The following is a 26,195-nucleotide window of genomic DNA, read 5'->3' as shown; positions in this document are numbered from 1 at the left end:
TGTAATTGTAAAATGAAATTCCTGTGATAAAAGTCAAAGATAACCCTGAGCTAGGTCTATTCAGCAGCAAAGGATACCTTCCTCCCTTTTACTCAAGAAGAAAGGGACAAAGTAATGATCTGGACAGGGACGATTATAACACATCTGTGTCTTGCAGTGGGCAAATGGGCAAGCTGCAGCTCAGCTTTGGTTCTCTTTCTGACAGCTACTGTCAGGCCAGGAACCTTGAGGAACAATCTTCACTTTCTTTCTCTCATTCCCTGGCCTGTTTAGGGCCTGATGCTTCAACCTGCTGGGCAGAGAAAGCGCTGAGCTCTTCCTTTGCTGATGCATCCAAAGGTGAGACACACTACAGAAAGTGCCTAACTGTGTCTGCTGTGGATGCGTCTGACTGCAGCTTTTGCTTAGGTTTTAGCCGAACAGCAAAGCTTTCCTGCAGAGCCCTCCCAGGCAAGTACAGTTACACATATGGTTTTAGGATGGGAGAGGAATCCTGGAGCTTTTTCACAAGTATTTACTGTAGAGGTTTTTTTGCTTGCTGTGGTGAGAGAGGAGGGGAGGGAGAAGATGGCAAAGAATTCACTGTGCTGATAGTTTCCAAACTCTCAATTTTTAGAAGTTTGTAAAACCAACAGAGCGTAAAGTGCAGCCATAAATCCATCCCAAATCTGGGAGGTTTACTGTTTGTTTCCTTCCCAGCAAACCTCAAAGCGAGGTGGATTATCAGAGATGCTACCGATAATCATCACAGAAATATGTCTGTATGCTTCTCAAACGCAACACAGGGAATTTCAGTGTGAGGCCACAATTGGCTTCAGATTGCACATCTACAGCCTTGAGAATGGAAAGGGTGTTTTAAAATGGAAAGTATGATTGCGTTGTCACAAGTGGAGACTCATTTTATGTTCTGAACAAAACATCTTGCCATACGGTGTGCTCCTCCCCTCTGCAGCACGCCAGGAGCTGTGTGCAGACTTCACCTGCTACTCACTATTTCCATTCTCAAAAGAAAGCAGACATGAGATATAAGCAGTCATATCCAGCGTCCCCTATGCCAAGAACCAGCATCCTTTTATCTGCAGTTTGTTCATGTGCCACAGTTTTTGGATAACACCTACAGCTGTTCTGAGGCCCTGAAGATCTGGCGTCTTCAACATGAGAGCGTCAAACACTTCCTCGGATTCCCTTCGCACGTACAACAAGACTGAAAGAGATAAAGCACAGCACTGAATGATGGCTCTTTACAGCACGTTCTCAGAGCGATACGGCCTCATGTAATTCAAGATCCAGGGTTACTTGGGTCAAATGAGACACCACATTCAAGAAGAGTTTCCATCCGAAGAATTACCTCTCTGAGGATCTTCTTCCTTGGTTTGCTTTGGAGGTATCGGGTCAAACTCATCTGCGAATGAGACACCGCTCCGTTTCAAGGGCAGCCTAAACAAAAGGAATACAATGTGCTCAACAGGACAGAACAATAGCAGCAAACAAAACAATTCCAGCAATTCAACTTTTGATTGAACAACCAACTACTCCAACAAGCATTCAGCAATTAAATATCAATTCTGTAATTATGGCAGCAGAGTGTCCACCAGATTTTTGCCTAATGCATATAGGGACAGCGGTGAGTGCGGGCAGCGGTTTGGGCATTACATCATAAACAAAAGCCTCTTGCACCTTCATGACACTGGACAGTGATCAAGCCTAGGGTAAATATGGGTTCTCCCTACTCTAGACACATTACAAGTGTGATTTCTACTTCACTCCAGTTTATTTTACAGCAGTATCAGCCTCTGGTTACTAGAACTCTTCAGTGATAGTTCTGTGACCATCATCATCTCTCTTTCAGAAGTCGTCTCTGTAAGAACAGCAGGACACTCATGGACCAGACCCATGCTGGAGTGGCTCACCAAAAGCAGAAGAAATGTATCTGCATTTCTGCGTCCCTTAAGTCCATTCTAGGCCAAAGTTTAACACGTGATTTTGCTGTGTTGTTTTGCACCTATATACTGCCTATGCATGTCAAACAACCATGACATGCCCAAAGAAACAGAGCAGCTGATGGACAGGAAATACAAATTGCTTCATCCTTACCTGTTTGCAGAGTTGGGAACAGCAGGGGAGAGCACCTTGAAATAGAAAGAAAACATTAATTTTTTTAGTTCGCACAGTATCATTGTGTGCCAGTTAAACTGGGGAGAAGGCAACTGGGTACATTTTAAATATGATTTCCCTCCTCCCAGTCCATATTTTTTCCTATGCAATTAAACCCAAACATCTGTATGTGTTTCTTGCATTAAACAAAATCTCATATAAAGATCCTATCTGGATTGTCCTCTTCTGCCTAGAAGAGACCTGAGCCCATATCTAGGTAGACCCAAAAGCAGATCAAATCTCATAACTTGCTTGGGATCAAGGACTGAGGTCCTCAGTGAGCTCTTCGGTTGTATACCAGATTCTTTTAGTCCCTGTTTTTGATGCCGGTGCATCGGTACAGCAGCCACTGCAACAGGATTCTACAGTACTGTCACAGTTTTTCCCCCTTTTTTACAAACTGAGACAGTTGTTTCTTGAAGCAACACTGATAAGCTCTGAAGGATGCTGGGTCTAGGTTTCCCTGTGCTCAAGGGGATAGAGAAGGGTAGAGGACAAGTGAGAGATGTCCCACATATGCAAGGACCGATATGGTTGCATTTTTCTATAGTTTATTTTCTGCTGATATTTTTGCTACTATACTAGTCCTCTGTGGAAGCTGCAGATGATACCTGTAAACCACAGGAATATCTGTCTAGAAGGAACCTGGAAAGGTTATCTTGCCCATCACTGTTGCATGACTATCTAGGCCATTCCCGACCGCTACATCTTCAAGTTCACCACATTTCCACATAAGAATTGTGGTTTGGTTTTGTTTCTTTACGTAACACAAGTCATGTCTGGGGGACTGATCAGTTTGAAAATGATGGGGGTGATAGATTAGGTCAACAGGTTGGTTGTTTCTTGAAGAGACTTACCGTGCCACACCTCTGCAGGTTTGAAAAATGGACGTTGGGGATAAACAGGACTGGCTGGGTTTCGAGGTCAGTCTCTGGCCTCAGGAACGTGATTTCATTCCCTCTGAAGCCAGACAGCAAACAGCCTTTCAGACCTACAGATGGAAAGACCAGTTCATCTCAGTTCAGATGGCAGTTTAAAAGGCAACTACAGGCAGAGAGAGGAAGGCACCTGCCCAAGGCCTCACAACAGAAGTACTAGAAAAAAGCCAGGACCCCAGAGAAGCAGGTCTTCAGGCCTTGCACGGCCTAGGGAAGGCTCCCTGCCAAGACCCCAAGACAATTCAGGAAGGTTGGCTAGTATTAATAAAAATCTTAAAGAGTCTTGGTAGGAGACCAGGATAGGACCTCACTGACAAGCTATTTCTGAACGCTGCTGTTTTCATCAGGCTTGGAAATAACCAGGCCCAGATCTCACGGAAGTTAATGGACAAGCCCACATGGATTTCAACATGCTTCAGATCAGGTAACAAACACTATCACTGACCATTGTTATTGGAGTCCAGGCATTTTCCTTTCCTTCTGAACTGTTTCCTTTCATCATCCCGCATTTTCCTCTCTGCTCCCTGTGGTGAAGATAAGACAAAAATTAGGACATTGAGAGTTCAAACATTGGCAAGACAGGGTTTACTGGCCATCTCTGGGAGGTAAGCACATTAAGGTAAAGGCAGCCTTTATTAAAAAAATGTTCATCTCAGAGAACATCTACAGGCCACCCAGAACTTTCTGATACTTACAAATTAAAAACCAACAGCTTCTAAAGATGAAAAATGCCGGATAAAATAGCTTTGAGGAATTTTTCCATGACGTCTAAGGCTGGGGAAGAACACCCAAAGATATTCTCATCTCTTCTACTATTTAGAAACTTGTCAAAGATAGAGTTTATTATTAGAGACAATCCCAGGTAGGTCTGATATGGGGAAAACTTTCTAGTTACACTGTACTACAAAGGCCTCAGCAGTGCAGAGACATCCCTGCTGTCCCGCCTCCCTCAGCTGAGGGGGCTAACCATCTCTATTCCTCAGTCCTGACCTCTAGGCTGTTCTAAACTCACGCCTTTCTGGTTTTCCTCCTGGAGTCACTGGCCAACAGTTCAATATCCCTCTCAGACAACCTGGAGGAAAAGCAGTTTTATACCTTATCGCAGAATATCTTGATCTGGCAGACGGCACGGTGCACCAGCTGGCTGGTTCCATTGGCATAGTCGTAAGTGTCTATCTGGAGGTTAAGCGGGACACCTTTCACTCCCTTCTGGGAGGAGAAGTCAGTGCTCAGGCAATTCACCCCAATAAACACCTGCAAACAGAAGCAGAGATTCATATGGCTTGCTGGCACTGAAAACATGATTTGCAGACAGCAATGAGAGCAGTGGACAAGAACAAAAGGTATTGAGACATCCTTCCAACCCTCCCAGCATCAGCCAAGCATGTGGGCTGTTCATTTCCCAGCCGAGCGCAATCACCAGTCTTTCCTGGCCACAGTCTCCTCCACTCCTACTGCAACTCTATGTCTCTTTATTAACAGGCTATTCACTCCCATCAGCTCAGGTAAGCGTCAGACCAGATGCAAAGTCTGCCTGGGGATGTTCTCATTGGTATTTCTGATCTTCCATTTGAACAACGGACCCTCAGACAGCAATGCCCCGGCGGAAGGAAGGAGCACTAGACTACAGCTTCAGGACTTACAAATCATCACTGCTAGTTAAATAAATACTTATCACACACTGGTCTCCTTTATTACTCTGATAGAGTTACCTCCAGTGGAAATATTTGAAGAAAAGATGAGCACAGATACAATCCACATTGTATCTCCAAATTACCAACTCATTTGTGTGACCTTGAAATTTCCCCTGGACTCTGAGGACAGATTTGCAGCTGGTGAAGATCTCAAAGTACCCTAAGCAGGGCTATGTCTGAGGATTTCAGCCCTGAAACCTAACATCAGATCTAGTCAGTACCTATATATAGAAAAGAAAACCACTTAACTGTCATGTGAAGTTTAATTGCATGAAGAGAAGTAACAGGTGCTACAGATGCAAATACCTGACCCCTCCTGTCGCGGCTCCCAGCCCTCGCAGCTCTCTGAAGTCTCACCTTTACCTGCCTGAGGCCAATGTAGGGACAGAGTTTCTGCTAAGAGTTAAATCCAGTTTTGCCGAGGTGCCCCCAAGGGCTTGCCACATACCTGACATATTTCCATTTCTGACAACTTTGCCTTGAAGACATTTGTTAACCTCTTGGATTGTAAAAGACCAAGGTTGCCTTTGGGCTAAAAGAAGGGCTTATTGAGATCTCAAAGCAAACCAGAGTTTTCCCAAGCTACCAGCTCCAGAGAGATGAGGTACTTATGCTTTTCTCTTTGTCTTAGTCACTTTTTTTCTAATACGCTCTTTTCAATCCACACTAGATACAAAGTTCTAAAGAGAGACTCTCAAGAGATGCAAAAGAGACAGCTGAGCTAGAAAGGTATTGATAAAAGCTTTACAGATTTTAAGGTCAAAAGAGATCTTGTAACCCGCCTGGCTCCTTTCCACATCTCACAAGCTACAGAAGGGTGGTCAGCCATTTCTGCACCAAAATGCTGCCTTGATAGGAGGGTCTTTGTCCCCTAAGCTGTGATTTATTCAAATAGACATCACGTACATGTGAGCAGAGCTCTGATCTAGGCTGCCTACTGCAAAAGGCTTTCTTCAGAGTTATCCACCAGCACTAAAAAAACATCTCTGAGCCTGTCTCAGGTGTACCCAGAGTGTTAGATAATGGCAATGCTTAAACATACAGAGAAACATGGTGTCCTTCCTCGCTGTCCTCACAGACAAACACTACCTGGGGCCACTGGAATGGAATCGTTTAGATTTTAAACTCTCCCTGTCTTTCAGCTGAGAAGAGGGAGGTGCGTGCCTGGGCCTTGCTGTGGACCAAGGCTTCCTATGTGCCTTCCACAATCAGTTTGTACCTTTGCTTCTTCATGGATGTTCCACACGAAGGACAGTGCATTGTAGGCTAACTCCTCGATGTTCTGCACCGTGTTGAAGTTTTCTTTACAGTCAGCTGAAAGGCAACGGAGAAGCAGTTTACACTCTGGCTGCAAAACTGGTTACATTCCCTAGGCTTTCCACTCCCCAGAAGACTGCCTCTCACTGACTTCAATGCTAAAAGAAGCCTTGTAATATACTAGAGGCCATCCTTGATACCACTGGATAAACCTTACTGCGTATATATAAGGGATAGGCCAGAAGTGACTCAAAGGTATTGGCTGATGACTGCTATATAAGTAGTGATGTTATGCAGAGTCAATGTAGATTGCTTCTAAATTCAACAACCGTGTGTCTCACCCTGAGCCATAAGGTGCTCAGTGAGGTGCCTGGCTGGACAGACAAAACCTCTGTCTAGCCCAACACGACACACAGTAAAGCCTTATGTGGTGGCAGTGGAAAAGGACAGGCAGTACTGACACCTTTTCTAGCTCAGATTCCTAGACTCCAAGAGGCCACATGTTGCATCTGTAAGAGCCAAAATAGTTTAGCAGTTTCTGTCTCTCTGACTTAGGCTCTTCTTTGATGTATCTTGGGCTCCTAGCACAAGTCCCTACACCTGGCAAATACCATCTTAAACCTGCAAGAGTACTCAGCGAGAAAGGATCAGAAGCCAGTAGATCAGCCTGCTCCCCCCAACTTTCCCCTGAGCCAAGTTCTGGAGCTTCAACAGTGTTATTGTGTACTAGAAATACAGTAAAAGGATGCTAGAAGTTATCAACCCCACCCAGCCATTACAATCAGACAGCTCTGCTCATACCGACATCAATGACTCTCTGCTTGGCCGTGGGCTGGCGGGAGTGCCAATGCTTCCAGAACTTAAGCTGCTCTGTCGGGATTTTTTCGTTGTCAAAAACAATCATCACAACGCTCTGTAACACAGCAAGGATATCCCATATTAGTATACACGGCAGGCTAATGCTTGGTGCCTGCATTGCTCTTTCCATCCAGTGCATCCGTGCACTGTCCAAGGGCAGCTTAGCATCTTTGTTAATGTTTTATTGCTGGGGACACTGAGGCAGGCAAGGGAAGGGACTTGAACGTGGTCATGCACGCAGGCAGTGAGAGGGACAGGAGCAAAACTGAGATGCCCTGTATGCCCCCTACTCGCACTGCCCATGAGTTTCCACTGACTCCAAGGCATACAAGGACCCTGTGCTGGGGGAATATCAGCAGTGCTGCACGAAGTATTAGGCTGGCACAGCCTAAAATGTCTTTTTCTAGCAACTCTCAGTTTAAGGAATCCTGTAAATCTTGAGCAAAGTGTAGCCCCCGAGTGCCTCCCAGGACTGGACGACCAGGGTTTTTGTTCTGGGAATTCAATCCTGGGGGATGCTTAGGCTCCGGGGGTGTCTCTGAGGCCTGGCCACACATCCCAGGAGCCAGATGGGGAACCTTTCTCCAGCTCAGAAGTCTTCCCATCAGGGCCCAGAGTGAGCCATCAGCTAGGGAGGACTTTTGGGCATCCCTGACTTTTCTGTGAAAGGTTTCAACTGCCAGGTAACACAAAGGCTGTTGCTGTGCCTCAGAGGATTACCTTGCTATGAGTGAATCCAGCCCATTCATTGCTTTAAGCCAACATGAGCTGTTACTCTTCATGTACAGCTCTGTTCCCAGGCCAGTACAATTGCTGGATGTCTGATTACAGCATGTGTCAGCAAAATTGTCAGCTTGTCTCTTACCTTTACTTTACTTGAGGACAAGTGCAAACATTTGCTGTCTCCAGCTGTCCGCAGTGTGATGGGGTAGAACTGTCCTTTGTTGAGGTAGGCCATGGGAGAGTCCCCAGATTTTATGTGAATGGCTTTAGGTGACCCCAGAGTGTATTCAAAGTCACTTGTATGGAACAGAGAGAGAATGATGAATAAGCACACACTGCTGTTTCACTCCAAAAGCAAAACAAGAGGCATGCAAGTCTCCATCCTTACAGATGGCAGACATCGTACACAGAGGAGTCTCTGCCTTATTCCCCATCTCACACACCCCTACAGTTGTGAACAAGCACCTCCCAGCCCAACAGTCACCGATCTTCCCCAACACCCTGGGGAGCAGCAGTTGTCAGATAGCCTCATGTTACCCTTTGGGTTTGGCTTAAAAAAGCCCCGTATATTATGGTAACCGTACTTTTCTGTGGATGGCTACAGAATCATTGCACAATCAGAAGCCTAAATCGAAACAAACAAAACCAGGTACCCGTGATGAGACTTTTAAAACATCCTAAACTCAGATTTCTATCTCCAAATTCACACTCATAAACAGCTAACCCAGGAACACTGTGTCCTAATGGGTTCTGTAGAAACAGGAGGATGTGCAGGACACTGACATCTGCTTGTTTATTCAGGTGCTTAAAAATGGACTTAGAAGCCCAGCTTGTTGAGCATTGAGTCTGGTGGGCAGCAAATTTAGCCTTTACAGAAAAGATTCGTAGTGTTACACAGAGGGAGGTGTCACTGTTGACAAGCAAATTTAAAAGAAGAGCCTGATTTTCAAGAAGCCCTGCCCTTGGGCATTCACCAGAACCTATGAGCATTCAAACAATGGTGCTGTAGCTCTAACTACTTTCTTCTGTGCAAGCCACCACCTGTACACAAGTCTTCACACAGACTCTTCAAGTGCCCTGGATTTGAAGATCATTATATTCCTATTTATTCACCAACCCATCTCTTTTTTCTGCTCTGTCTCCCCTGCAACGCCATCTCTGAAGATAGGCTGGGCAGATCCTCTTATCTAGAGCCAGGAGAGCCCAAGAACTTTAGTTCACAAACAGCAAACAGAAAGTCTCTTGCTCATGAGTGCAAACTGCTGCGTGAAAATCTCCACATCTGACAGCTGAGTCATGGATTCAAGTGACTCAGAGGGCAAATAAAAAATGGGAGGTGAAATAGTGCTACCTGCTTGGAGGTTAGAGGCAGTATCTAGAGCAGGAAAGCTCTGCCTGAGAGAAGAGTGGAAAGGAGGAAGAAATCTCCCGCACATTTTAGGAATGAGAGGCAGTGGCACCTTCTAAAATCATGGCTGACCAAAGTGAGAACCTAAACCTTAGACGAGGAGGAGGCTGCTTAACACCCTCATCAACCATAATCCTCATTTTCTCTATCATTTATCCCATCCCAAGCAGCTTGTGGAAAGATGGTGCAGCCACCTGGACCTATCTGTAGTGCAGGAATCAAGCAGTGCTCCCCAGGAAGGGGCTGTAATACACAGCAAACTCTCACATGGAAGACCTCATTGCCATGTCTCTCCTCCTGCAGGTCAAGGTGCTGATGTGATGTGATCACAGCCGTGGCAGCAGCTGGCACTGGATTCACACCAGTTTGGCCAACAGAATACAGCCTGAACCACACAGGTCTCAAGCTAAAAACATGAACTGGTACATCCTTATCTAGTAACTTGAATTTAAGCCCGTGTTTGACTTTTTTCCAGCAAAGAATTTCAAATTCTAATCCCTGCTCCAAACTACAATCACTAAAATCCATCACTGCTTTGTGCCTAAAAAGTCACAGAATAGCAAGTTGCTTCTAAGATACCAGGGGGACACAACTTGTCTCTCCAGAAATGTGAAATCTTTAAGTTTGCAGTGGTCATTGCAAGACTGGCACCGGGGCAAGGAAAGGCACACAGCCAAGTGCACGGAGAAACCCAGAGATCATGGATTAGCAGTTACCTCTTAACACCATCTGTAGCATAACTCTCGGGACAAGGTGGCTCTGGCTGGGGTTTGAGGATATCATTGAAGAGTAGCGACTGTAGAGAAATGGAAACAAAACAGTCAGAAGTGGAATCTCACATTGCTTTGTCCATCCACCTTCTCGCAGACATTACAACAGAGGCCACAGATCAAACATAGACCTTCATTTCAAAGCCTTACCCTACCTCGAGAATCAATGTGAAAACCCCAACAGCTCAATAGGAATGATGACATCAAACTTTTAATGCAAAAGCAAAGCTCCCACTGACTCCAGCATGAGCAAACACTAAATTAGAGCCAGCCTCATGCAGAACCCCCCGGGCTGCACTGCCAGCATGCACCCACTAACAGCTCTGACCTCCTGGGGATCCTCTTTGAAGGTGCTGTCTGGCTGCCACCTCTGCTGTGGTGGGGCTACAGGGATGGTCTCGAAGAGGGAGTTCAATGAGCTTTCATATACATCCGCCGGAGGGACCATGTAGTTGTCTGGGGTGGCATCCAGCTTGCTAGTGCCTGGTGGAAGCATGGCCTGCTTGTGAGGAGTAGGGGTGCCTTCAAGACTTAAGCTGTTCTTCTTCTGTGGCTCACAATATTCTTGGGTCATGGAAACATTTTCAGACAAAAGCTTCATGAGATGGGCTGAGCCATCAAAGGATGCAATCTCTGGGTCGTACTCCATTCCGAGGCAGTGCCTGGTGGAGAAAGGGTCCTGTATTAAACCAAGGCGGAGAGTGGACAACCCTAGCAAGCTGTCACAGCAAGAGGCAAGTGCCTTGCTGTGCTGCTGGAAAGCAAACGGCACAGTCCAGCTGCCAGGTGACCTTGTGTCAGCTGTGTGCATCTCCTGCTTGATATGGGAGATCTGAAGGACCCTAGTTGATCTCCACCCCCCCCAATGCAGCTCTTAGTGCAATCAGCAAGAGCCAGAGGTGCTCAGCAGATAAGGAATCAGAGAATACAGGCCTACGTGCATTATTTCTTTATTTAGGCTATTAAACACTCAGAGCAGCTGGGACAATAAGTAAGATAACGGCTACATGGTCTTTCTATCTTAGTCTTTTTAGGGATTATTGACAACTGAAAGTTTATTTTTTTTAAATTTTTTTTTTCTTTTTTTTAAGAAAAGCTGATTCTTGTACAAATTCACAGACTCCAGGAGTATAGGCAGCAAAACTCCCAGAGAACATGAGAGCAGTGAAAAAGTGACAAGGATGCAGTACTACAGGTAAGGTGTATGGCCCAGACTTCAGAGCAGAAAAGACTAAGCATAGGAGCTATCAAGTGATAGAGACATACAAAACTGCACTCCTCTCACACATGGAAGCCATGACTTTGTACAGAAGCCCAAGAACTGGTCTCTTCTGCAAAAGTGACTCTGTGACCCTGCTGATTCTGCAGCCCTAGCTGAGCTGGGAAAAGGTGGCTTGCTGCCCCTGTTACCATGCTCAGAAAAAAAAAAACAACACCCACATTAGCAACCCACATATCTCTTGGCAGAAAGAGCTACCCCTAAGGGAAGTAAAGCTGAATGAGTAGCTCCCACTCCCCTCTCCTTCGAGAGCTTCACCTTCAAGTCTGTGCTGAAACTTCGGTAGTGAGTGAGAAACACCACTGTCCAGTATGGAGTGGCCTTTCAGAGAGCAGAAAACAGCTTAACTCAGCTTACCTATGCAGAAGGAATGAAGTATTGTTCAAGAGGCTTATTTGGTCAAGTAGTTAAAAACAGACAACCAGAAAAGCTTACCAAAGTACACAGCATTCATGAAGGGGAATTGAACTCATAGTGGCAAATGAACCGTTAGTTAACTAACTGAAAACCTCAAATGACAAATGAGAGTCACTGAAAGAGAATCCGGGGAGACTAGAAGCAAGCGGAATAGAAATCCTTATCAGCCCAGTGGATGGAAGAGGTCTTGGTCATTCCCTTCTTGCCACCAATGCTTAATCTCTTTTCTCTTTCCAACTATAGCAAAGTAGGAAATAAAGACAAATTTTGCAGTTGCAAAATCAGTGCATCTCCCCTGAACACAGCTGGACAGATCCTCAGTTGTGTAAATGGGTGTAGCTCAATTTATGCCTGCTTGGGATCTGGCCTAAAGAATTTTAATATATGTCTCAAGGTTAATAACCTCCACTGTTGTTGTTAATAACACTGTGCTTTGATGTCTATGCAAGCTAAAAGACCCATCATGCATGCAAGCAGCTGCAGAAGAATTAGACAGCTACAGAGAGCAAAAAATGAAGCTAACCTCTTTCCTAGTTCATTGCGTCCCATCATACCAGACGGAAGAATCCTCTTCTCCTTTGGGACCTAGAACAAGGCAGAACAAACAGTTTATTTATTGTTATATTTTATTAATGGAAATTAGAGGCCAAATTAGCCTTGCCTTTGTAGTAAGTAAAGTCTTATAGATAAAACACCGGGTAAATAATAAACACCAGGTAAATAATAAACACCAGCTGAGGACACAGGAGACATGGGCTCTCTTACTGGGTCTAGCCGTGGATTCCCAAGGTAACATTAGGCAGGCCACATCATTTTGTTCTGGGAAGGGCTTTCAAAAGCACCCAAGCGAATGGGAAGATCAGTCCTATTAATTTCAGTTAAGGCTAAATCTTACCCACATTTCCTGAAGCCCCATCCTATAGTAACACTGTAAAAACAAAGATGCTAGGGTCTACAAGACACCTAGCTATTCCAGCTCCACATTTCTTAAAGCATTACTGTTTCTAACATGAAAGCTGTCACATGAAAACAAAACACCGGGCTGAGACTCGACACAGCCAGGTTCAGTTTTCCGCCTTGTGCTGGTTACCTTTACAGTATAATGGTGTTTTGTTCTTCAGTTTGCCATCCATGCACTGGGGACAATAGTGGCACTCTGTGCCTTGGAGTGTTATGAGGTTCATTGCATAAACAACACAGAGAGCTCAGGAGATGGGTACCCTGCGAAGGTGGCTGAGCACATTATTTTACATTCTCCTCTGGGACAAACTCCCCCAAGAGACTCAGTCTCAATGGGAACATACCATGTAGTAGTCATAGAGGAGGCTCAGGGCAGCCACGCTGTCATCATCTCCGTTCACCCTCATCATAGCTTTGGTGGCTGCAGTCAAGGGGTTCTCTAGGTAGGTTTTCCAGGCTTCATCTTCATTGGTATAAGCGAATTTCTGGAAGTTCATGGTGTCATTCTTCATCAGACGCACAGATCTAAAACTGAGCCAGACAGAGGAAATGGAATGAAGGATTTTCCACACAAATTTCCATGCCACCAGAGTCTCTCTGGTGGGGCTGCGTAGAGAGGCAGACGTACCTCTGCTTCCCTCCTCCTGCCTCAGGGATGCAAAACACCATGGCATCAACTGCAACTGCTCCTTCCTCAGCAAGCGCATGCTACCACCCAGCCAGTCCATGCACCATCAAGGTGGGACGTTCGCCAGTAACTTCAATGCAACACGATCAGGAGACTTTGCAAAATTTTTCCTTAAATTTGGAGCTAAAGGCCAGTGCAGCCAACAAATGTGATGTAAGTGACCACTCAGTGTTCAGAGAACTTGACCTACCTACCCAGACAAAAGCAAACCCAATCATTTTCAGTACACGATGGGGGATGAGTGATTGAGAGCAGCCCTGCAGAGAAGGACTTGGGAGTGCTGGTTGATGAGAAGCTCGACATAAGCCAGCAATGTGCGCTCGCAGCCCAGAAGGCCAACCGTGTCCTGGGCTGCATCAAAAGAAGCGTGGCCAGCAGGGCGAGGGAGGGTATTCTGCCCCTCTATTCATCTCTTGTGAGACCTCATCTGGAATACCGTGTCCAGTTCTGGAATCCTCAACGTAAGAAGGATATGGAGTTGTTGGAACAGGTCCAGAGGAGGGCTACAAAGATGACTGGAGGGCTGAAGCACCTTCCCTACGAGGACAGGCTGAGAGAGTTGGGCTTGTTCAGCCTGGAAAAGAGAAGGCTCAGAGATCTTATAGCGACCTTCCAGTACCTGAAGGGGGCCTACAGGAAAGCTGGAGAGGGGCTATTCATAAAGGCTTGTGGTGATAGGACTGGGGGAACGGGTATAAACTGGAGAGGGGCAGATTTAGACTAGACATTAGGAAGAATTTCTTCACTATGAGAGTGGTGAGGCACCGGCACAAGTTGCCCAGGGAAGTTGTGGATGCCCCATCCCTCGAAGTGTTCAAGGCCAGGTTGGATGGGGCCTTGGGCAGCCTGATTTAGTGGGATGTCCCTGCCCGTGGCAGGGAGGTTGGAACTAGATGATCTTTAAGGTCCCTTCCAACCCTAACTATTCTATGATTTTTCTTTGCTGTAGTTCACGGTTTATTTAAATTTGGTTCCAAGCTAACTTACGGGTTTTTTTTCAGTCCTTTGCATATGATTTTACATAGAGGGAAGTAGACAGGCAGATCACAACACCCTCCCTTCCACTAAAAAAATTCTAACAAAGGTGAGGCTCATGGGATTTCATGAGCTGAGAAGCAACGCACTGAAATAATGTAATCAAGGGCTGCCTCTGCTGTCCTTGTCACTTTTCTATAAAAGAATATGCTGCTTCCACAAAGTCCCTCCACATCTGAGCTGCACACGAGAGAAGCTGGCAACCACTCTGTTAATGGCCCGAGGCATCCAGTTCCCACTGGTACCTGTGCTCACATGGCAGCAGGTGCCTGAGCTCTCAGGTTGGTACAGAGAGCTGCTGCTTCCATGTTACGGTTCTGGCCACTGCCAGCTCCCATCATGCGCCAGTATAACGGAGCTGCTGAGCTCACTCCTCTTCTCTTTCGTATGTCGGGATGATGCACTAACAGCAGTTTCACCCTGTGCATGAAACTTCACCAGGTGTTTTGCGAGTTTCGTTGTCTTTAGCATTTCTCACGCAGCCCTCCCTCCCCTTCAGTGCTGCTGCTGTCTCCAAGGCGAGCAATCGGCATGACTCAGATTTCACTGCTGTTGACTTGGCAATGGACTGTTCAGTCCTGTCTGGACAGGAATCCTCACCCGTTCTGAATCCAATCTTCTCAAGGAAGAATAGGCAGCAACAGAGCTTGCTTTCAGGGTCAGACTCAGCTCCTATCACTTGTAATCAATATAGATAAACACACTATGGTGAGATGTGGCAACAAAGTGTTCAGGAGCTTTAAAAAAGCAGAGATTTTACAATGAAAAATGCTTTGGAGCTTTATTCTCCCTCACCTGAACCCTCAGCTGAAGCACTCCTTGTTGTGTGACTCTGTCCTGCCTTGTCACTTTGGCATGGCACAACCATTGTATGCATGAGCAGCTGATGTTTTAGTATTTAATCATCTGGTCTGCACTCAGGAGGCAGAGGGAAGTTGGAGGGGGAGCTTGAGATCTCAACTACTTGTAGCTGCGTGCAGTTTATGAAGAACACAAGTTTGAAAGTGCTGTAGGAGCCTGCATCTCATTCTCACATGTGGTTCCTGGCTTTGCTGGGTAGCTCTAGCTGTGCTGCTTGCAAACATCATCACATAGTCACTGCATGCCCCACATTTCTGCTAGGAGAAATTGTTCCTGCAGCAGAGATGGCACAACAGAAAACCAGGGAAAACCAGTCCTACCCTCAACCTGGCATACTAAAGCAAAGCCACTTTCCTAAGTTCATATGCCATGCCTTGAACTGGAGAACACTAAAATGTTGCCTTATGGTACTCCTGTTACAAAGCAGCAGACTCCAGCAGAAACCTTTCTGGACTGAAAGATTAGGACAACAGTGTTTTAAGCTACTCCAGTGAGACTCACTGGAGGCTTCACTCAAGACCCTCTAGTGCTTAGAAACAGCACAGTCCTTGGAAGTCAGTGGGCTGAGAGCACAGCAACAGAGCGGCTCCTACTGTATGCTGGGAACTTGCATTGATTCACCCGACCAAGGACTTGGACAAAAGTGACATGATGGGACTCGCACATTTACTCCATCTTGTTTCTTTTCTAGAGTTCATATGATCCCTAGAGTCACTGCAATATATTTGGGTGAAGCTGCGTGAACTGCCAGCTCTGCAGAGGAGACATGACATGTACTCCATCCCACCTCATTTTTCCAGAGTTTGGCTCGGCTCTGATCCTGTTCCAGAAGGTCAACAGGACTAACCAATACCTGAAGAAAGAGGGTTATCTGAAGAGATGAGAAGATACGATGACATGTTTAGAGGCACCCTTTTGACATCACATGCATTTCAGTTCCTGCAGCTACGGCATACTGCCAAGTCAGTTTGCTTCTACAGCCTACTTCCAACTCAGCATGAGCAGTCTTTGCAAAGCAGAGATGCAGGAAAAAGACATCCAAATCCAGATGCAAACACACGTGAACTTTATACTCATCACTCCTTGTGATGCCCTTTCCACGTGGCTATACCATATTTGTCCACTGCAAACTGTCTGCTCTCTGGCAAAACAAACTTTCCTTTTACAGGCAGTCACCTTGGCACAGTGGCTCAAAGTGAGGATGGGTGGGTGAAACACAAACATGCGGGACCAGTGGCCTCCCTTCTTGTATGCACAGACTCACCCCGCTGGAGCCTCGGGGGTCACGTGCGAAGTAGTGCATGATTTTGGAAAGGGAGCAGTCTATTTGTTTCCAAACAGTTTAGAACTTGACACAAGGGGATACCAGCCCCCTTTCCCTGCTCCATCCCACTCAATCTCTCTTTCCCCTATTTATCTGCCAAGTCTACTCTAACAGTGGCCTCCTGGTTATGAATAAACACTCAGGGCTATGCTGAAGCAGGAGAATAAGCCCAAGGAGTCTAGGTGGGGAGATGAGCCAAGCCAGAAAGAAATGTTTGTATTCCTTGTGCCTTTTGTTGGGTTTCAGGGGGTGGTTGTGCCGGCCTTTAAGCTTTGTGTTTTTTTTGTCTTTGTTCTTTCCCCTATAACTGATTAAGCCTCCAACCTAAACACTAACCATGCCAGAGGCTGATGGCTACAGAGAAACATCACGTTGTCTAAGGAGCAGAGAATCGATGGCAAGCAGCAGAAGGAATTCAAAGCCACAGAATAAAGACCCCAGCCCACAGGACTTCAGAGATACTCCAGGGAGTTAATTACCCCAAGAGCCAGCAACATGGTGAAGGATCAACACCACACACAAGAGGGCAGACTAATGAAGAGCAGTATTTACCATGACTGCTTCCTGGGGCAGAGGTTTTAGCCTGTAAACCAGCCCCCTTTGCCAAGGAAGAGGACCCCAGAGTGGCCTCATCACTGAATCCAAACTTCTCAGATAAATTCTGATTTTAGCCTATCTTTGCAAGTTTAGTAAATAAGCACTACTGAAGACAATGTGACAGTACAGCCACCAGTAAGCATGCTGCCACCAGCGCTTTCAGAGTCAGGCAAAAATCCAGATGGAGACAGAACTAGGAAAAAAATGCAAAAAGAAACATAACAAACATATGGACTGAAGATGAAAAACATTGCCTAGATGCCAAGTATAATACAGTGTCGATCCACAAGCATCAAAGCAGACCACTAATCTCATGGACCCTGACTTGCACTGTCTACTGGACTGAAATATTTCCTCCGACAGCCAGATAACAATGTGGCCTCTGTCACTGGATTTCTTGAGGGGCATTTCAGGAGGATGAACAGCCTCAGGGTAGCACAGTATGTTAACTCAGCACAACAGCTGGATGTTTCCTAGCCATTCCTCAGCCTGTTTCACCCCAGAGACAGTGCATAAGCATCTCTTTTCCAGAACATACATCGTCTGTATGGTACATGCATGAGACAGGCTAACCTCACTGCACTCAACTAGAGATCCTGCAGAGATGCACACGACAGGGCATCTACCTGTATTTACTAGAGGAGAACAAAAGCGTGTGGTGGCTGCAATGGAAAGAAAAGGGACCATCATGAGCATCTTTGAGAAATGGCTCGTTTCCCAAAAGAGTGCCGAGAGTCCTCAGCACTGATGGAAGTCAGCGGTGCTCAGCACCACTCAGGAAGATGGGTTAGCCATGCAGCTGGCTCTGGCCATACAGCGGGGAAGGTGTGCTGTGATGGAGGAGGGTGGCGACCAGGATGATGCATGTTGCACTGACACTCGGGGAGATAGAGCCTTGACAAGCTCTTCGACTGAATCCCCTACCCCAACTCTCCTGCGGAGCTGAAACCAGTTGGAACAGTTTGTAGGCTGAATCCAAAGCATCATCGAGTCAGACAAACCTTCTAGAAGCAGGTGCTACTTGGGCAACGTGCAGGGAACTCACCTGTCTCTTGGCCCTCTTGGGTTACTTACAGCTCTTTAGGACCCACAAACTCAAGATTTGAGCTCAGTATTCTTCCATCTTTACATCAGCCTAGCTCCCTAATTTTGAAGCTATTATTAGCACAGGAGAAGAAACTGAGGCATTGACATTAAAATGACTTATTCAGTGCTGCTCAGTGAGGAAGAGAGAAAAGAAACAGACCTGGACCTCTGCTAAAAACTTCATTAGCACTGGACTGGTTCCCCCCTTTCTAGCCTGAAGGGCTCCATGAGATGGTTCAGCATTGAGTGATGTTTGGGGGACACCAGCTGGTATTGTGCTTTACCTGATACCATCATCCTTGAGGTATCCACCCACACAATCACATTTCACAAATGATTCCTGCTTTACTGCCCTCCCTGCCTAACATAACAAATTACAGCACATAATTAGTTTGCAGTTCAGGAATTACATCTGATTTTTCCCAAAAGCAGTCTGTGATGTCAGATGCTTTAGTTTTGAGGTGTCTTGAGTTTCACGGTGATCTGTCTCCAAAGGGAGGACAGAAAAATCAGGCCCTAACAGTGCCTCTGACTTAGCATCTGCTACCACCTGGCACTTCTGAAATATTGGTTCACACTTCACTCTCCTATTTTCATTGTAGACAGATGAGGACACCTTACACATACATGTATTCATGAACACAAACTTTCATCTCCACCAACATGTAAAACACACACTGCACTGAAGCTCCCAGCCCTTCAAACACCTTAAGAAAGATTATACATGATGAGAAGAGCTTCATAACACCCAGAGTTTAGGTGCTTTCGGTAACCTTTTCTTGGTTTCAGTACTTACAGATTTTGCCACTAGCTTCCACATACAAAACCCTAGCTACTTGCTATTTTATTTTTTAATTCTTGCATATTCACTGACTCCCAGAGCTGTGGCTTTTAAATAAAAAAATTTCACTGTTTGACAAGACTTGGATTAAAAAAAACAATTGTAGCAATAAAGGGATACACAACCTTTTGCGACAGTCTGTTTCTTTTCCACTGCTCTTTCAGGCAATCTGGTCTTAATCTAATAACCACTTACTATGGGTTGTTTATACAATAGCAGGGCCCAGAGGCCCTGACTGAGAACAGAGCCTGGATTTACTCATTTGTATACTTCCCTCATCGTACACTTCCCTCATCATATCCTATCACAGGATCCTGCAGTAACACACTAAATGCACTCATTTAAGAAAGCAGTAGAGATTAACATAACTCACAGGAGGCTTGCCATTTCAGAGTTATGTGTTGAGTCTCAGGCTTCCTACGTGCACTGTCAACAGGACAGCTCAGCCCTCCCATTTTAGGGTGGGATGCGCTGATCTCTTCCTATTGCCTGCAAATTCAGTCAGCAAACAAACCTGGCACCTGGGTTTAAGCTGGCTGAAGGTGGGCGAGGCAAATCCTTCGTGCGTTGCCCAAGAGGGCACAGGAAGCGTGTGTCAGGGCAGGACACTTGACACAAGCCTCAGGTGACACAGCCTGCTCCCCTGCCCTATCAGGCTGTCCTTGCTCAATGTCTGGCAGAGGCTGTGCTTCTTCAGCTGCACTGTGGCCTCCCTGCAAGCCTGGTGTTGAGAGCTGGGGTTGGCTCTCTCCCCTTTTGCTTTCCTCTTTCTTCCCCTGCTGAAGGGACTTTTCAGGCTGGCCAGATCTCAGCTGCCCAGATCTCCTATAACGTGCTTGGCTGACATACTTTGTATGTACTCTAATGAATGCTAATTCAGAGTATCCTGTGAACACATGTCCCTCAGCGTCAGGCAAGCCTTTTGCTTTGCTCTTTAAGAAAAAAAGAGCATAATGTCCTTCAAACAATATTTTCTCCAAACAAATACAATTCATCCCATTCTAGGTATAACCCTATTAAACAATGTTTCTGTGAAGAAAGCATCACAGCTCAGACAGCAAAGACTGAAAAGAAACAAAAACTTGGCCCACCAGGTGGCTGGCACCCAGGAACCAAGTACCCTGGGAAAGGACACCTGCCCTTCTCCTCTGAACACTTGTGACTACGAACAATCTGGGGACAAGGGACATTTCTGGATCAGAGCTACCCTCACCCACACCATAATCGCAACTACCAGCCAGAACAATGTCACACCTAAAGGAATAACAACAAACAGGCCACGCATGTTCTTATCTTCCAGACCTTTGAAACTGGGTATTAGCAATGGAGTCCCAGCGAGGATATAATCACATGCTATACAACCAATTCCACTAATTAACATATTTTTTTTGCCTGTAGCCTTTATCACTCTTGAGCACATGCTATTCAAGGATCCAAGCACTGATCGAGCCGTCTTCCTTCCAGTCAGCTGAATTTAAGCACTTGCAGGTGCAATGCAAGAGCGTTTTCGGATGAATACTTTGCAATTCAGCAATCTAAGCACCAGCCAAACAAAGCAGGAGGAGATCCTCATCAATGTAACTGTCATTATTCTACAGATTTCTCTGTAATTATACCCATGTACCAATCAGCTGAAGATGTGACCCAAAGCATCAAAGCAGAGATACTATGTAAATGTTGATTTATCTCTGCTTTGAGCCTAGAGTTTATTCAGAGGGCTTTTACTCCTTTGTTGTGAATTGCATAGCAGTCACTTAATTGTTGCTTCTTTAATTTACAAATCTCTCTTTCTCTTTACATAACTTTGAAAAAATAAAACCCACGTCTCCCTTGAAAGTGTACCTTGCTCCAGCACGGTGATCCCTTGTATGCTTTACTGCCAGGATTTTATAAAAGGGCTTTAACTTTTCATTCACCAGGAGCATAACTCAAGTTTTAATAACACACCTTATGCATGACAAAAATTTGCTTCTGGCTATCATGGTTTCGACCACAAAACCACAATGGGGAGTAACTCCTGGTTAACTCTTTCAAGCCCACACATTGCAGAGTTAGACATAAGTTCAATTTAGAAGACTATGGAAATTATCAGTTAGGGTATTTTATAATAGGCAAAACATCTCATTCTCTCATGCCATGCTCATCTCTTCCCAGTCCTTCCACTGAAATTAAAGTAGCAAAGGGAGAGATGAGACTATTTTCCCTGTCATTTTGGGTGAGAGCATCAGTCCATGGGGGTATCATAACTCCCTTAAAAGCAACTACATTTGGGCACGAATTCACAGCTCAGATCAGTCCTTCCTGTGCTCCGCCTGTCCTGGGCGTTGGATACAGATCAATGGCTGTATGATACAGACAGGCAGTACTGCCCTTATCAGATCCTCCAAGAACTGTTCCTGAGAGTTCTTCCCTTCCACTACAAAGCTACGCCGTGTATGACTTGGGCCCATGTGATTAACCAGAGGTTAACAGCTCCTGCAACAGTGCCATGGCTTAGATGTTGGGCTTTAGCATCTCTTCACAAGTTCCTCCTCCCCAGTGACACCTTTTCCCCTCACAAGTAAACCCAAAGGCTATCTGAGCATTTCAGCTACATCTTTGATACCATAAAGCTCCCCACTCCCTTACCTGCCACCACTGCTCCCCACCAGCCCCTGGGGAGCTCGGGTGCGGCACTCCAGGCCCCAAGTAGCCCCACGCAGTTTCTCCAGGCCAGCTGGCTGTGCTTGCCCTAGCCTCTGCCAGGCTGGAGCTTTACATCCTGCTGTCTGCTCTCCTCAGTGAATCTTCTACTTGCAGAGGAAACTGAAGAGCCCCACACCCAGAGCTGGGAGTAGAAGCTGCCTCAACATTGGTCTCAATCCTGGGGGCCCAGCTCTGAATCACAAAAGGGATGCTGCTTCCATCAACTCCCCTTTCTCATGTGCAAGGCACAGGGGTTAACATTAGTAAACGAAGAGCCAAGCAACCATGTAATTCATCAGGTAACATACTGTCCCAGTACATAATTAGCAATACATCAATTTAACTCTGTGATGCACTGTGTACACACACAAACACTCCATAGTGTTTGAGGAGTAAACCATATGGCCTGACTCTTAAGCTTAAAAAGCATTATCTATAAATTACCCAAAGAGTTCAGAAAGTGAAAACAGAAGTCACTGCCTCTTAATCAATCCAAGCATATTGATCCCAGTATTTGCATAAAATAATAATTATTGCTGCACCTTTTCAGGGTTCTTAATTATTAAGAGATTAGCTGTCACAACAGCTCTGTCAGGCTTGCAAACATATACAAGTATGTGGTTTTCTTTCAAAATACACCTTCCGAAGCACCGTATCTGTACACAGATGTGTATATAAGGACATCTATTTCTCAGTATATTTTATGATACATAAGTACTTCATACAGGGTTATGAACCTTGATAGAATGGATTGACAGCAGCATTCACTACCATTGTTCAATACTCCTCCAGCCTCTCCTACCTCATGTCATAGTAATATGACATTTGTTTGCTTTTATTCCAGAGGTGCGAGGCATGGTATGCTGTGCAAACGCATACCATCAGTATCCAAAGTCCAAAATATGTTGGAGACCCCAAGATTAGAAACAAGAATTACACAAGATCAACAAAATGTTACATGTTTTTTCTTGTTAAAGAAAAAAAAACCCCAATAAAATTACTTGATGGGATCATATTGTGATTCCATTTACTTTAAAAAAAAACCAAACAAACAATAACAACAAAAGAACACCACACAACAACTTGCCCCCTCCAAAAACTAGGAACTGGTAAATACTTTGGAAGGTATTTTCTAAAAAAACGCTCCCTAGCACTACTGCAGCTTATGTTAGATTGTCTTGGATAGACGCAGAGCAGACTTGCCTCTAGACAGAAACTTCATGTGTCAAGTTTTAGTCTGGGTAAAAAAAAAAAAATCTCAGGATCATGATTTTAAACAACTCTTAAATAATAACAACATTAAGGAATGACTCTTCCTAAAAGTAGCAACAGGTTAGTAAGGAAGAGAAAGTGACACTCTCATCCTACTTCAAGTTGGAAACAGCTGGACATACGGATTAACTCAAAGACTCTAATCCATTCTGACCCAAAGCACTTAAACAAGCCTCGGAAGAAACCCTCAGCCCTTACAGGGAGGAGTGGGTAATCAGAAAACCTCTACTTACTCAAGTTCATTAGACATACTTCCCCCCGTGTCTGAATCCTTGCAGACAGTCAGTTCCGATGTCTTCTCTCTCCTAGTCCCAGCTGCAGACAGACATTGCCTGTGCAGGGTGTGAGTGATGCGGTTTTGTGTACAGGTATTCCGGACAGGCAGGGATTGGCTGCCGGCACAGGTGCCCTGGGACAGGTACACCCAGACAGGTGCAGCGTAACCCTCTGCCTGCCGGCCCAGGCAGAGGGAGCAGGGCGGGAGAGGCGGGGAGAGCCCTGGGGGGGGAAAGATAGGGTAAAGGAGTAGAATCAGTTATTCATCTCTGTGATAATTAGTTTCAGTTTGGTGGATGTGTTCCATACACTGTGATGCCAAATAGCTGTCAGCTTTATGAATCTGCAGGTGGATCTGTCCTCTGCTGTTTCTTTATATATAAATATACAGACAAAAATACATAGGTGTATATAAAGGAATAAATCAGGAAATAAGAAAAGCCTCATAGTTTCCTCTCATTCCTAAAGAGTAATTGTACTCCAGAAAGTCTCCATAGGTGTTTTTTTCTCTTAAATAAAGTAACTTTAAAACCCCAACTATTAGATGTCAAGACATGCAGCAAATACGCTGGCTCAGGGAATCTTTGCGTTACATGAGGTATGTAAGGAAAGCAGGTCTGCAGGATAATCTTTTTCCATAATGTTCATGCCCACTGTCCCACTTTCTGTAAGTGCAGAATTAATTGCATTACTCTGGTTTGCATAGGATAGCAGTGGGAAGCCCGGACATACGCCATTTGAGAACTGACTGCAGGAATGCCACCCAGGCAATATCTCTGTAGCAACTCACCTGTAAACGGGGAAAAGATTTATGCAATAGAACAAAACTCATCATAGATTCAAGCACTCCTGTTGGATGGTTTCTGTCATCCGTGTTGCAATGAGGAGGCAAAGGATGGGCTCAGCGGGTGACTCATGTTGACTGGATTTGGAAGGCAGGAGAGGGTTTTTACGAGACAAGTTGGTACAAGCCTTAAAACAAAGGGAAAAAGAAAGGCTTCCAGCACTCGTTCTCACCCGCTATCACCATCTCACTGCATCGGTCCCACTCAGTGCTCTGCACCAGCAGGTGAATACAAGAAAACTTGTAAGCCTTCCTTCACAGAACAGTTAAGTTCAGCTATCCCAACCTGGTGGCAAATAGCCTTCTCAGCCCACTCAGACAGGCACAAGGCATGTCTACGCAGGCAGAGGCAAAGACAGAGCATATTAATTTTGATACAACATCCCTCAAACACATCTATATGGCTTCTAGCTGAGAACATGGCCACCTGATGCAGTGGCGGCATTATATGATCAATATTCTGATTACATCTCTAAATTAAAGAAACTTTGCCCTGTTCATGATGATCAGAATTATGGTCCTGGTTACTTGCCCTTTACCCAGATCCAGGGAAAGGGTATTTCACTGACTGTGGGTAGTGCAAAGAAAAGCAACAACGCCTTAGGGGATTCCCATGTTTCTTCTAACCTTTCAGTGAGACTTACCAAATTCCAGCAAAAAAAGTGAAGGACAGGAAACTCTAGCCAGACCATGCAGGGGAATGGCAGGGCACGGGATTTCGACCCCTGCAGGAAAAACCCTGTGTATAAGAAAAGAGAGGGAGAAATGTGTCTGGCAAAGCTGAGCGGTGATGGGCTTTGCCTTAGTGAAAGTGTCCTATGGGCCCCAGTGCTATCATGGCCAGGCCAAATCTACCTCTCAATGGAAATGTTCAGATTTTTAGATGTGACTTTTTGCAGAACAGCAGAGATGAAGTTGTCTGCCCCTTGATGATACAGGACAAGAGAAAAATTAAGCCACCGGACCCTTCTGCCTGCCTGGAGCTAAACTCTGTAACCAGCAAGCTGCTGACAAAGCCTTGTTCCTACCTGTGCTGCAATTGCAGCTCTCACCTCACAGCTCAGATGGAAGTGAAGACATCCAGGGCTGGTGTGGACTTACCTGGGTCTTGGTCCTGCCTGCCAGTCACCGTCGAGGCTGCATACCTTTTCCTTCTTCAGCATAGTCACCGTCGAGGCTGCATACCCTGTCCTTCTTCAGCATAGCTGGGGTCTGCCTGAGAAGCCAGGAGGTCCCTTGGGAAGCTGGAAAGGACTGGTAGAAAGGACATGAAAATGGATTCTCCTTTGAACAAATTAACTGGGACTCCAAAATGGCAGCTGTGACCGTCTCTCTTGGTTTTCCTAATCCTGTTTTTACGCATTAAGTTTTTCGAAGCTTTGCTGCCACTGGTCCAGGACCTCATCTTTTTCCTATGAGGAACTTACTGCAATGGCAGCCTGAAAAACCTTGCCAGCTAGGAAGATGTGTGCTCATTCTCACATACAGTCTTATTCTTATGCAATCAGCCCTGTGCCTGCAGCACTCCCAGCCTCCAGGAATTATGGCGCCTTGGTGAAATGGTTGACAGCAGAAACCAGCCCCTCTGCATCAGCTCTGTGGGGCCAGTGTTCCCATGGACAGGACCCCCGCTGCCTTCCCTTAGTTAGGTTTATGCTACGGCCAGTAGAGGAAGATCAGAACCGCCCCAGCACACACCAGTCTAGATGTGAGGTGGACTGGTGGGAAGCAGGGACAGCCAGCACTGCCTCCAGCACCCACCAGCTCCTGCCTGACGGGAGCACCCTTGTTGTGCCTCTTCCATTCTCTTGGGCACCTTGTCTTTTTTGTGATAATGTCTGTTTTATGGTGCCTGAGAGGCCTCCAGGCCTGGGTGCCTAGACAATCCCTTTGACTATGATTTCAGTATTTTTAATTATTATTTTCCCTTTTTTTTTTTTTTTTTTTCCATTTATACTCCACTCTACAACAGTATCTGGTGAGGGGGTGGGTTAGAAGAAAGAGACCAAAAGATACATTCTCTATGCACAAAACCCTCCCATTTCCCTTCCACTCCCCTGTTAAATATACCTTGGAACAAAAGCCCTTTATGATACTCTAAAAATAAAGCATGCAGCAGTCAAGACAAACTGCAAAGTTTAAAAGAGAGGGCCAAATTTTGCTCACAGCTACACCCTCTCTAAGGCAACAAGGTTGTGCTTGTGTTTAGATTGTTAAACCCTCTTTAA

At 45.6% G+C, this 26,195-nt stretch overlaps 1 protein-coding gene across 7 annotated transcripts in view; it reads right to left on the bottom strand.

The window, feature by feature from the left end:
- Positions 1–25,198, bottom strand: part of GRHL3 (grainyhead like transcription factor 3) — a 40,916-nt gene extending 15,718 nt beyond the window's left edge. For 5 of the 7 annotated variants that reach the window (XM_054086372.1, XM_054086374.1, XM_054086373.1 and 2 more), the window contains exons 1-17: positions 25,069–25,085; positions 24,612–24,706; positions 23,914–24,095; positions 23,081–23,345; positions 12,803–12,989; positions 12,022–12,083; positions 10,131–10,464; positions 9,749–9,828; positions 7,767–7,920; positions 6,845–6,956; positions 6,006–6,100; positions 4,188–4,346; positions 3,538–3,616; positions 3,012–3,145; positions 2,095–2,129; positions 1,349–1,437; positions 1,119–1,204 (exon numbers count right to left, since the gene is read on the bottom strand). In XM_054086372.1, coding sequence (XP_053942347.1) covers positions 1,119–1,204; positions 1,349–1,437; positions 2,095–2,129; positions 3,012–3,145; positions 3,538–3,616; positions 4,188–4,346; positions 6,006–6,100; positions 6,845–6,956; positions 7,767–7,920; positions 9,749–9,828; positions 10,131–10,464; positions 12,022–12,083; positions 12,803–12,989; positions 23,081–23,097 — 1,623 coding nt within the window. In that variant the 5' untranslated portion in view covers positions 23,098–23,345; positions 23,914–24,095; positions 24,612–24,706; positions 25,069–25,085. Of the gene's footprint in view, positions 1–1,118; positions 1,205–1,348; positions 1,438–2,094; positions 2,130–3,011; positions 3,146–3,537; positions 3,617–4,187; positions 4,347–6,005; positions 6,101–6,844; positions 6,957–7,766; positions 7,921–9,748; positions 9,829–10,130; positions 10,465–12,021; positions 12,084–12,802; positions 12,990–23,080; positions 23,346–23,913; positions 24,096–24,611; positions 24,707–25,068 lie in introns of all 7 variants that reach the window. The other 2 variants (XM_009561799.2, XM_054086377.1) reach the window with 2 other exon arrangements.
- Positions 25,199–26,195: the final 997 nt, after the last annotated feature.

This window comes from Cuculus canorus, chromosome 22 (assembly GCF_017976375.1).
Source record: "Cuculus canorus isolate bCucCan1 chromosome 22, bCucCan1.pri, whole genome shotgun sequence".
NCBI lineage: Eukaryota > Metazoa > Chordata > Aves > Cuculiformes > Cuculidae > Cuculus > Cuculus canorus.
The sequence above is the reverse complement of the archived record's forward strand: the minus strand, read 5'-3'. Positions and strand labels throughout refer to the sequence as shown.